This window comes from Strix uralensis, chromosome Z (genome assembly GCF_047716275.1).
Source record: "Strix uralensis isolate ZFMK-TIS-50842 chromosome Z, bStrUra1, whole genome shotgun sequence".
NCBI lineage: Eukaryota > Metazoa > Chordata > Aves > Strigiformes > Strigidae > Strix > Strix uralensis.
In genome coordinates, this window is record NC_134012.1 from 1,364,859 (window position 1) to 1,377,741 (window position 12,883).

The following is a 12,883-nucleotide window of genomic DNA, read 5'->3' on the forward strand; positions in this document are numbered from 1 at the left end:
AACCCCACAGCTTGCACATTTTTTAGAGTTGTCAAGTAATCCTGCCTGCATTTGACAGTTAATTGTTTGCATCATCTTAGGCAGAAGGCTTTCTTTAGACAGTCTTCCTCAAAGAGCGTTTCATTTTATATAGAGCAGGCAGATATTTCTGTGAAGAATCCGAAGATACCCATAAATACTTTATGAAAGATCATGTGTTCCCTCTGCTGCTGTACAATTTGCTGTATGGTTACAGGAGGTTAATTCAGAAAAGCGTAAGGGATTAATTCAGAAAAGGGTAAGGGATTGTGGCTTTAGGTGTTGCTATTTACTTACAGGGCAATGCACACACAGCTTGCTTTGAAAGTTTCATCCTTGCTGTGCTGAGTGGGAGAAATGGAAGCAAAAAACCAGGAGACAGGGGACTTCAGAAGATAACAAGAATGTCTCTGGAAGATGAGGGCAGTGCAAGGCAAGTAGTGCTGCTGGGCAGGCTGAACCTCACTTGCCAGAAGTTCACGTGTCTGGGATAGTTAAAAATCTACCTGTGTGCAGGGTAGGTGTGAAAAAGACAGAAAATAGGATTAACAGCCTGAAAAGTTGTCTTCCTACCTTAAAGTGGGAACAATGACAGCTAAACTGTGTTTGACAGGTGTTTGTTTAATCTGTCCTTAAAAATCTGCAGTGATGGATATTCTACAACCTCCCCAGAGAGGCGGTTCCAGTGCTTAACTATCATTTCCATTCAAGGCTGTTTTTTTCCCTGGTGTCTAACGGTATCTCCCATGGTGCAAATTAAGCTCATCTCTTCCCACAGCACAGATGGATATGTTTGATCACAGTGATTTGGGCACAATTTATATACACATTTTAGAGTGAGTCTGAAAAAAGCCTTTGAAAAATATGTATGTGTGTTTATATATACTTAATGCACAGGGAAGTTTTGGGTGCTGGAATATTAACAATTAAGAGGGTGTAAGAGGAAACAAAATAGTGGCATTTGGAATGAAGCTTTATTTGCTGGGTGTTCACTCACAGATAGTGGCAGAGCGTGGACGAAGCCTCTTTGTAGGGACGGGGACTGCACTAGCACTTACAGATGCTTCATTTGTCTCCCGGCTTCTGCTGTAACATAGAGGGACATGACACGACATGGATTTACTGGCCATTCCCAGAGAAAAGAAATGTGTCAGATAAATGTATTTTGCTTTCATCTGAGAACCTTCATAAGCTTCATGGTGCTCTCCTGCAGGACAACAAAGCAGACCATGTAAGGTGAGAGCACTGAGGTCTGATATCTGCTGGAAAGTTCTGGTGGTTTATGTAGGGCACATACAGTGTGCTACTCAAGTAAGCAAAATACCCATTTTTAACACAGTCACTGAGAGGAAGGTGCAGCACCTGAGTCTTCTTGTCCTAGCTTTCAGGGTGGAAAACATTGGGAAATGAAGGTTGGTTTGATCAGTTGTCAATGACTTCCCTTTCTGCTTACTCAGTTTATGAGACAGGAGTATGAGAGTGATGAAGCTCTGCCTGGATATTAATTTAGGCCTTCCAGACTGAAGATGCGAAGGTGTCAGTGTAATTTTTGCCTTGTAGGCAACAGTTGTCCTCCCTGGTTGTGAACTTGAATCTTAACCCTGGTGTAGCTCCTGTGTTCGCTAGACTGATGAGTTAGTGATCCTAGAGATATTCATAATGAGGCTGGGTAACTGAAAGCCATAATACTGGCTGACCAAGCTGTTTATATTCCTTGGGTTTTTTTAAAAGTTCTGATGAAATTGTCATGTTCCCACATAGAGGTTTGATTTTCTCTGAACAGCACTTCCTGACATTTATTTGAAAATTTTTTGACCAGCTTAGCTAGAGGATGAGTGGGGTGCTATCCCATATAAAGAGTTTACTTCAGCAAATCTTACATTCCCGGAGAACTAATTAATACACTCACTGCCTCTATGCACAATTTGTATGCAAAGAAGTAAGATTAGCTTGTGATTTCCTATGTAACTACAACTGTTTAAGCAAAGGTATTTTAATGAAGACAGTACCTTTTAGCCAAAGCATACTGAGAGAGAACTCTGTCAGAAATGTTCATTTCACTGAAAATTGTTTTCATCTGAATAAGGGTCTACTCTTGCCCTTTTCATATCTGTGGGAGAGTTGCCATTAAATTGAGTTCAAACATGATCAGACCCCATGTTAAACTTGCCACATTAATGGCACATTAAAAAAACATCAGAAGAACCTTTTGAGTGCTTTAATTTAAGGACAAACAGAGGAATGAGTGTTTTGGCATCTTAGGCAAATATAGTAGAGGAAAAAGATATTCAATAATTATCTGCCGAGCCCTATCAAGTCACAGTATTCCTGTAAAATCTGGAGGAAAAGATCAGATGTCACCTTCTCTTCTCTTACACCTTCTCTTCTGTTTCATATTATCAAAGATAGTTTTAGATCTGGGAATACTAGAATGCACTAAAATGTAATAATACTCTTAATTTATACTATTAATATGTGATGAGCTGTTTCAGTGTGACTTTGATCAATTGGAGCCAAAGGTCCGTGCTTCCCAGAAATGAAGATAAATTAGTCTGGGTCGCAACAGGTTATTATGTATAAACTGAGTAAAAATATCGTCCCAAAGCAGTAACTGAGAAGCTACTTCTGATTACGTACAACTGGTTATAAAAGAGTGTGTTTACTGCCTAAAGGAAGTGAATTAAAGTGATTTTTTTGCATTTAGATAACTCTTTTTGCTTTAATTCCACTTCAGAAATTTTTGCATATACCTTTAAAAGGAAAAATACAGTTCATGGACATTTTAAACAAAAAAGAATTGCAAAATGTAAGGCTTTCAGCTCCTAACTGCTGACTATTTTTTAAATTTATTTTTGAAGCTTTTCTAAAACTACGTGTGTTTTAGTTACACAAACTAAAGTGCCAAAAGCTGTGGCCTTATTAACTGATGCTTTTATGCCCAAAGTATTTAGTTTGGGTGACTCCTGATTTGCCCTTTCCTAATATCAAAAGCCTTATGAAGCATTTTTTGCTGTTTTAAAATTGAAACAAATGCTTTTCCTCTGCAATAAGATGCGTCTTGAGTAGAGAATTGGAAATAGCAAGTCATGGTCTAAGGATTGCAAAGACTAGCAGAAGCATAGAGTTGTGTAATGTTTTTTAATTGAAGGTATTTGCAATCCATTCAATCTTGCAACCAAAACTCTGCGGAGTTTCAGAATAAAAGGTGGGATTATTGGGTTTGGGTTTTTAAGAAGAATTTTTAAGATTGAGAAAATACTTGCTTTTGTAAGCCATGAGGTTCTAGGTGTCAGTTTATCAGCTGTAAATAGTGCTTGATGGAAAGCTACTAAATAATGAAATAGGAATGAAAAACGTCAGAATAGATACACCTGTCTGTTAGACATCTGGTTATAAAAATTATGCAAATATTTGGTGAGGCTTATATTTGCATTACTTGCATGTGAGTGATAACAGCTGATACCATTCACAATCAAAACAGCAGAGTAGCATTTCGTTGTGGGGTTTTCTGGTTTCGTGCCCGCAATTCCAAAAGCACGGGGGGTTTCCATCAAGCGTTGGTGGCCGCTATCGTTCTGTGTGTCACGTTCACGTGGGTGTTAGGACCGTGGTGACCCTGGTCATCCCGGGCAGGAACACGGCCATCAGGAGACCCGCTGACTTTCACTTTCTGCAACCACAGTTTCCTAGAGGAGTTGTTGGCAGGAAGACGAGGGTGAAGGTTAGGATTGTATTGACACAGCCTCTCTGGCATCTCCTGCCGCCACACTGTTGTCTTGTATAAATATTGCCACCCTTTTCCAGAAAAAACAAGTCATGGTGAGTGCTCAATAGAGTCACAGCCTTCATCATATTACACCTGAGCTGGCTCCAGCCAGGGCACTGAAGTAGAATGCACAACTATTGGGTTTAGCAAACCACAAAAGTGCATGAAATGCTGCAAAAGTGTCAGCTCTCATTGCAAATATTGTAGTGTCACCACCAGATTGCTACTACAGTGACAATATCGTGGTGTTAAAGCAAACGTCCTAAACCAGATTTAACATGGCAGTTGTATTGAAAACACACAGGGTATAGGGCAGTGTAAATTTCTCCACTACAGAAATTTAAATTAGCTTCACCCAGAATTTAAATATCCTAAAGTGTAAAATAGAGTTGATAGAATCTTAAGGTAAATGTTCTTTCATATTGCAGTAATTATCAGTGGTAGTTCCTTTACAAAACTTGCTTAGTCACAGTGAGCAAACATTAAAAAGGAATCACCATGATCCCATCGAAGGCGTTTTTGAAGCTCAGTGCCTACACATTGATGACTTCTGCAAGGTGTGACACATCGTGTAGTTCCTAATAGAGGAAGAAAGTGTTGTGAATGCATGTGACTTTGTATTTTCGTTGTGTGGCCAAGGGATGTAGAACTAGCAGCTGTATCTATTGACATCCTCAGTCTTTATTTTAAATGTTTTATCCAAGCCGTGCAAGCATGCTAGAAACTGGGTGAGAAGAATTCTGTTTACTTGGGTTTTCAGCAGTCATTTACAACACTGGCTTTGATTCACTCCGCTGTATTTGTACATCTCTCCTCTGTTCAGCAAGGGAGTGGGGTATCATTCTTTCCTACATTATTTCATTATTTTCTTTACTGGTACTTTATTTAAAGTTTCCAAGCCAAAGTAATTCTTTGGGTAGAGATGCCTCTTCAGGACATATAGCTGCATTATTTATTTGGTTTTTCAAACTTTTTTTTTTTTTTTGACATAAGTTTGTTATAGGCACACTGTTCTATTTCTGTCTGTTGTTCAACTATTCTTGAACAGTAAATTTAGTGCTCAAGGACACAGAGAAGGAGCGTGTCCTAGTGGTGTGTGTAACAAGGAGATTTAGTAAAAGCAGGGTCTGTTCGCATGGGCGCAAGCACATGCAGTGAGAGGGATGGTGCTTTGCAGGGCATGAGGGCTGAGCAGTGAAGAGTTGAGGTCAGGCTGGGAGAGGACAGATGAATTTCTCCAACTCATTGTGGGCTAGAGTTTCAAAGTCACCAAAGAGAAATACTTACAGAATTTTTCAAAAGTACTTGCTAAAGGCATCTCTTCTTTTGAAGAAAGTAACAGTAAAGTTGTGGCAACGAATACACCCATCAAGAACATGGTCTTGATGAACCTGGGAACACCGCCCAGCTTCTGGCTTAGGGTAGTTGGTTTCCCACCCAGTAACGTTCCCCAGTAGTACGTGACCATACGGAGAACAGTAGGCCGTGTTGTAAGATCATTGTTCAGCTCTGACATATTTGGCTAACTATATTAATCATATCTAATAGAGGATACAGTTCTCTGTCAGGAGATTTTCTGCTGTTGGCATCCCTAGCCCTCCCACTACCCCACGTTTAGACAGAATAGATGGAACACAAATAACAGCTAATTTTATCATGTAACAAAATGTTGGGTTTGCGTGCTGTTTTTAGTAGAAGCATTAAAGCAGCGTGTGGATTTGAAAAGATGTGAGTTTTTATTTCACAGGCAGCTTTGAGTATCCTTTGACGTGAAAGAATCCGTTTCAGAAATCTAATTTTAATTTCCTTTTGGGAGAAGAGAGAAAGCTTCACAATATGCAGTCTGCAAGTTCTTCCCCCCCACACACCTTTTTTTTTTTTGTTTATTTAGAACATGTCAGGTGGGAATCTCCATGCCCACATATAAATGCACAGGATGTGAATAATAATCCCACGTTAATGGCAGTTGGTTATGGCCTGAGATTCTGACCTTGCTTCTTTCCAAACTGTGGCATTATATAGACAGTACGGCCAGTTTCAGATGGAAATATTATAAAATATATAACTTCCCACCTATTCCTGGAAAATTAAAAAGCTGTGCAGTTTCTTCATGGTTTTTTTCTGTTTGTGGCAGAAGAGTGAAGCCAGGGTACAATCCACATTAACTGCTTTCTGAGGGAAATAAATTATCTAAGAATTATTCTTGAGAAATATTCCTTCATAGGAGAAATTTGGAAAGATCTGTGCTCATTTCTTCAGTTCACGGTTTCCCTTCTGACTTTGTAACTAACCCACTGTGGGCTGGATTACAGAAGGTTGCTTAGATACCTAAAAATGTACCTAGAAATGAGGTACCTGTCTCACATTGTGAAATTAAGTTCATAAGGGGAGAACTCTAAAATGTGAAATCAGTCTTGTTTTCCCATTTTTTCATCTATTAGCTTTTTGCCAAATTTGAGTTGAAATCTAAACATTCGTATTTATTTTACTTCCTACAAGAAAGACTCTATGAAATGAGAGATTATGTCAGTATCTGTAATTTCTGAGGGTAAGGAGGACTTTGACTGGGAGGAAAGCATGTTTTAGATGTCTGTTCAGATGCTGTTCAATCTCGTTTGGAAACAAGAGAGATGCCACTCTGCTCTTGCTGAGGAGGCCACATAGCCCGTGTCTTCCCTGTCCAGGAAGTCTCAGCAGCTTTACCTCCAGTGAGCTGGACACCAACTCTTTCACGATGTCTCCCTTTTACTGTTCCATGGAACTGCGTGTTACCAATAAAGACGGGGAGAAAAGAGCATCGCTGTGGTCCAAATTCCCCACCTTGAGGAGGAAACAGCCATGACCAGCCCACACCAGCTGCTTTTCTTCCAGCAAACTGAGGTGTAGACTCTGCAGCTTCATTTGTCGGTCAACATGCTGCTGGGCTCTGCAAGGCTCTTTGCGTGTCCTAGATGGAAAAAATGACCCAAAAGGGCTTTCTCCTGCCAGATGTCAGTGCTTGTTCTTGGGGTTTCTTCCTGGCTATTGTAAATTCCTGTCTGACCCATCTGCCATTCTACGCTCTTGGTTGTTTAGATCTTGCCTTGCCACCTCGTATGTAAATTAACCCGGTTGATGAAACTCCCCACTGGTCATAAAAAATCAGTGTGTTTTATGTGTTGGCAGCTGCTCTAATGCAGAAAATTATTTTAAGAGCTGTTGAAAGTATGGAATTCAGATCAAGTGTACTCTCTAAATGATCCGCTGTCTCATTTCTGATTAGTGAAGTAGAGAGCTGTGCAGTTGTGCTTAAGCTTTACTTTAAGATAGTTGTAAATGCAAACTTGTGCTTATTTGCCATGGTAGTATCCTGGAAATCATTTGCATTCCCACTCAGCTCTTAAAAAACCCCAACAACTGTATATTCTTTGCCAAAGTAAGTCTCAACTAACCATTGCTTCTATCCTAGTATGAAATATCTTCCTAAACATGCTTTGTCTCTTCTTTCATTATCTCTCATCATCTGATGTTGAGGGCAGAGTCAGTTTTGGTTATTTCCTATTCAGTCTTTCTTTTGTTCTAAACCTTCTAAGAAACTGGAACAAGAAAAGAAAAATCTACCGCTTCTTCACAAGACAATTCTCTGGCCATGTTGCCTGTATGCCACCAACAAAGGAGTATTTGTGCCGAGAAAAAAATTATGAAGTTTCATAATGTTCCCGTGTTGTAAATGAAGTCTCTTCTGGCAACTGAGTTTCCCACTTGTGCCCTAATTTTTGTGGAGTTTCTTCTATCCGGTGTCCCACTGCTGCTTCATGTCACAGGTTAAATTAAAGGTTATTCCCCAGCTCCTTGTTTGCCTTTGGAGGAACAGTAAGTTTGTGAGAAGTTCCTGCACAGTCAAATCCCTTGTTTCAGGAAGAGAAATCTTCAATATATATAGTGAAATATTTTGGGAGTAACAGTTCCACTTGGAGTGAATATCCATTAGAAAACACAAATACGTGCCAATGTGATACCTGAAGTGCTGCTAAAACCATGTTGTTCAGATTTGCTCCCACCCCAGTGGCCCCGGTCCTCTGGAGTCTGGAGGGTGCAGATAATAGTCCACTGGACTTTCTGTTGTCTTCTCTGGGTAGTAAAGTAAAACTCCTTCCCTGAGCACTTGCATAGCTGTAACCATCCAGCTGTGTTTACCCTCCACTAGTCTCAAGCCAAATTTGCACTGAAATCCTCGTAACAGAGGTACTGCAGGTACGCAGGTGATGAAGCCAACCATGCAACCCTTCACGTACGGAGGGTTGCTGAGCCCATAAAGCTTTTGTTGCTCAAACTACGTTGCATAATAAAGAAAATGCATATATTTGATATATTTACAGCTGGGCATACATGCAGACTTGCTTCTTTTGATTCCTAGGAAGAGTAATTGGTGAGTTTAAATATTGTTTAGCTATCCAGTGTTCTGATTTTAGATAAGGTAACCTTGAACGAATACAATTTCTGAATAAAAGGGAGTGCCATGGGCAACTTTGCTGCTCAGATGCACCCAAGACAGGTTTGCCTACCTCGGGAGTACAAAGGGATTTCCCACTTCTGGTACCTTGTACCCCCCATAGCTCAGAGCAAGGTGGAGCTGATCTGAAGTTCCTGGAGTTTACAAGCCCCCGCTCTACCACCCCTTCACGGGATCCACTGATGAATGCTGTGGCCATCTGGTCTGTGAGGGTGCGTGTGAATTTTCTTTGAGCCCCCAGAGTCAGCAGCTGAGGGTTCACAGTCCACGAGTTTCTGCACAATTTGGATCAGGGGCTCTGCAACGTCCCATTTTGAAGCTCTTGCCCTAATGTGTTGGTATTTAATTCAGTTTTCCTTGCTGTTTCTGAGAATACCACATCATTTTAGAGGGTGAGGTAGTTGTCATGTGCACGGGAGTTTATTGACTTATTTTTCCTTGGTCCATGCTTCTCATGGTGGGTTTATATTATTTTAATGGAAGTTTCATTTTCTTGCTGTTTTTTATGTTCATTTTAGTCTTTGTTCAGGTTCATTCAATCATATGCTACTAATAGAAGAGACTGTAACATTTATTTGTGATGTTGATAGTTCTATCAGCAGGGAGAGAAGTGAAGCAGGAAAAAACACTTTTTTTCTGAACACTTCCTTCAGTAGCATTTGTTCTGCTTTCTTCTGCAAGAGCAGCGTATGACATTACCTGTCCATTTGTCACTGTTTTGTTTCTCTCCAAGTAATTCTTTGTGATATAGTTTACATATGTACCGTCAAATAACTTCAAAAAGGTTTAAGGTGGTTGTTTTACCTTCCTAGTTAACATGAAATTGAACATTAACGTGCAGGAGAAATTTTTGGAATCGTTTTAACTAAAGCTTATGTTTTTATTTCCCTAAAGTTTCAGACGCAGAGCTTACGTCTCTCAGATCTGCACAGAAAATCTCAGCTGTGGAGAGGGATAGTTAGTGTTACCTTAATAGAAGGTCGTGAATTGAAGGCGATGGATGCAAACGGTCTAAGCGATCCTTATGTGAAGTTCCGGCTGGGGCATCAGAAGTACAAGAGCAAGGTAATTTTAGCTGTGACCTAAAAATGTGTGCAATGTTTTGTTCTTGTTTGTGGGGTTTTTTTTGGCTTGCTCTATTTAAATTGTGGTGGAGATATATTGTATTAATTAGCTGTCAGAGCACCTGGAGTTTTGTTTAGATGTTTTATTTCATTATGAACAGAAATAATACTAGATGGGGAAAAATGTAGCACTGAAAAACATGAGGTGGCTGGTAGGCACGCCCAGTTTTCCATACAGGCTGTGTTGGCTTTTATTTCCTGTTAGGAGTCACTTCTGGCAGGGGAGAGATGTGGAGTGATTCTGACAAGTAGGTGCCCCCTTGGTACCTTTCTGGCCTGATGCTCGTCGCCTCTTGGATCTCTGCACGGTCTTATCCTCAAACCATGTCATACTTCTATCTTCACTTTCCTCATTGTGTCCTTACAGCAAGTGTCACGGAAGTTTTGCATATGTATGAGCTTAACGGGTGGAGAGGATTGATCAGAGAGAAAATGATTGTGGAGGCTTGCTTGGCTTTCTTGCTATCGTTTTTTATATCCCTGCTCCCTGTTGCTTTGAAAATTGCTGTTTGTGGAAGACGCTGGGACTGGGAATGACACACGCACGTGACCTTCCCCTCTCCACAGCCATGACAGCCCACGTGGTTTTCACAGCCAGACAAAGGGCAGAGTGAGGGAGGGGCCAGGAGCGTTTAGGTGCCACATTTGCAGACCTCTGAGCCCGCCTTAGGGCCTCTTAATCTGAAATTAGAAGAAATCAAATTTCATGCTTTTGTGACATAAAAATTTTCATAGCATTTCTGGGTTTTAATCCTCTTTGATTTTTTTTTCATTTTTTCAAGCCAGTGGAACTGGTGGATGTAGAAAGTAGCAATTGCTTCATAAGGAAGGTACTAGACAGTTTCCATTCTTGCTTGGGATAGATGTGACTACTGCGACTACTGCTTTTGCATTATGGTAGAAAAATCTGCAAGTGTTCTGTTCCACAGAGCGTGGTCAGAAGTACACGGACTGAAAGCCATTGAAGTTACTTCTTTTGTCAGAAAGTAACTGGACTGAAAATGATTGAGAAAGCTACTTTCATCTGAGTTGCAAAGGAAAGGAAGTAAAATACAGTTCTGAAAAAAAGAGAGTATTATTCCATAAAAAGTAAACCGTAGTATCATCTTTCTCCCAGTGTTACTGCAGCTGGGGAAAGAGGACATGATAAAATTTTAAATACTTGCAGTCACCATCTACTTGTCATTGCAGGTGCTTTGTTTTCCTTTAGGCTCAGGCACCTAACTTTGCAGCTAACTCACTTAAGAGAGGGCATAATTATTCTACAGGAAAATGGATCCATTCCCAGGATAAATCCTTTGTTCAGGAGGCTTTTGAAGGTGACAAGTTGCAGGATTTTGGAGGTTTCTGTTGTGTCAGAGAGGCATGAGAGAACTGGGCAGTAGTTTTTTCTAATTACTATTTTTTAATTCTCTCTGCTTAAGATACTCATACCACAAATAGAAAAAACTTCCTGAACAGACTATAAAGATCAAATTTACAATGCAAGAAAGCATATGCCTGCACAATGCAATATGACTTTCTGTTTGCTCTTCTTTCAGATTGTGCCAAAAACTTTGAATCCTCAGTGGAGGGAGCAGTTTGACTTTCATCTCTATGAAGAACGAGGTGGAATTATTGATATTACCGTGTGGGACAAAGATGTTGGCAAAAAGGATGATTTTATTGGCAGGTTTGTGCAATTACAGCCTTCTTGTTCCCTGGGGATGAGAGCAGATGATTAAAATGAACCTTGCTGTTGAAACTATTTCTTATGACCATTTGTTCTTGCTTTTCTTTTTTTTTTAAGATGGGGGAGAATTTTTTTACAGAGTACAGTTTGCTGCGTTGACGTAATTCTTTACTTTGGTGCAAAATAATTTCTATTGACCAGCAGGTGGCAGCTTTTGCCAATGCATAGACTTCAGGTTTCCCAAAATAAAAATCCCATGTTTAGAGCAGTAATCAAGATGCAGGAGGTTCCGTACGACAACATCTGACTTGGAGGAGAAATAAGTCTTGAGACTTGTAATAGGCCAAATAAGACCAAAATTATGTGCTTATTTTTTAATCTGTTTGGTAAATGAAATGCGAGTCTTGAAAAGACATCTTCTGGGGCAAAGAAGTAAGATTATTCACCCGATTTTTTTTCAGGAAAAGTGAATCTTTGGGATCTGTCTTCGAGTTCGATAAATGGTATAAGTTTGTGTGGTTATGCTCCATTTTACTGTATAGGAAGAAGAAAGATGCTAATGGTTTTTAACAATGCCATTAACTGTAAGCTAATAGGGGAAAAAACTGTCTTGTGCTCCTAGATACTAGAAAGTAGGTGCTATTTGGAAAGCTCAGATGCTTGTTTACATCATACTTTAATTGATATCCATGCAGTCGTAACAATAGTAATTATTATTAATCCTATATATTTTGATTGTTTGTTAGAATACTGGTTGCTTTCACTAGGACGTTGACACTATTAACTAGTAGGATTACTTTTTTTTTGGTAGTTAAAATCAGGAATGGAAAACCCACAGACCAAGCCATGTACTTTTGTTGTTGATGTGGTTATGTTTCTACTGACCTTTTCCTCCCTCTCGTTCCGTTTAAGGTAATGGCTTTCTTTATCAAATTAGATCAGTCGGATAATATTCTGTGTTTATTTCCTACCATAAATTGTGGGAACTCAGAATACATACAGAGTCTGTGGCAAGCAAACAGCTTTAATATCGACAAAACCACTTTTCAAAAGTATACACAGTAGGATTTTATTTTATATGATGAAACCCGATGGATGGGGTGATATGCTTCTATTTGAAGTTTACACTGTGTTTTTTTCCCTTGCTTGATTTCAGTTGGCACATATGGTAACAATAACTATTTTTCTGAAGGAACATACTCATTTAGTCCTATGTCAACACGTGATGTACCTTGGGAAATTATTCCTTTTTTCTGCTTAACTTTAACCTTGTTATCCAAAAAGCGGTGAGATTCAGAGTTTTCACATGCGATTTTTGAGAACACGGTCATCAAAGCAACACTCATGTTGTTACTGTTACCAGTAATTATACTTTTTTTTTTTAAGAGCATTGCTCCAAGGCACTTGAAGCCTAAATAAGAATGTGATAGAAAAATCAGGGAAGGCAAATTTGTAACTTCAAACATGTGACCTGCTTAGGTAACTTTTCAAATACCCACAAAAGTTGTATGTCCTAACTGCATCTCTTTCTTTTAGTAACTGCATGCTCTTTTGCAAGTAACAAATGATTTCTGCATCTTATTTAGGCCCAAAAAATTCGATAGCAAGAAGAGTTCTTGAAGCCTTTAGCATTTTTCAGTGGGAGAACCTTGTTTCATTTTGTTTTCTATCGTTTTCTTAAACAGATGTAATTCTTGTACATACCAAAAAAGATACTTCCTGGACAAAGCTAATCTGTAGTGCTTCTGAAGTACACAACTGATTTTAACAAAATCAGTGGTATTTTTCCCAAAATCTTGCTGCTCTTGATT

General features: G+C 39.5%; 1 protein-coding gene across 10 annotated transcripts in view; it reads left to right on the forward strand.

Annotated features, from left to right (window-relative positions):
* The window catches only part of MCTP1 (multiple C2 and transmembrane domain containing 1), a 277,441-nt gene that overhangs the window by 137,106 nt on the left and 127,452 nt on the right, over nucleotides 1-12,883 (forward strand). For all 10 annotated transcript variants that reach the window (XR_012627081.1, XM_074856034.1, XM_074856035.1 and 7 more), the window contains 2 exons: nucleotides 9,171-9,341; nucleotides 10,942-11,072. Coding sequence is in view for 9 of the 10 variants with exons in the window: in XM_074856034.1 (XP_074712135.1) it covers nucleotides 9,171-9,341; nucleotides 10,942-11,072 (302 nt within the window). In the remaining variant the exon portion in view is untranslated. The remainder of the gene's footprint in view (nucleotides 1-9,170; nucleotides 9,342-10,941; nucleotides 11,073-12,883) is intronic.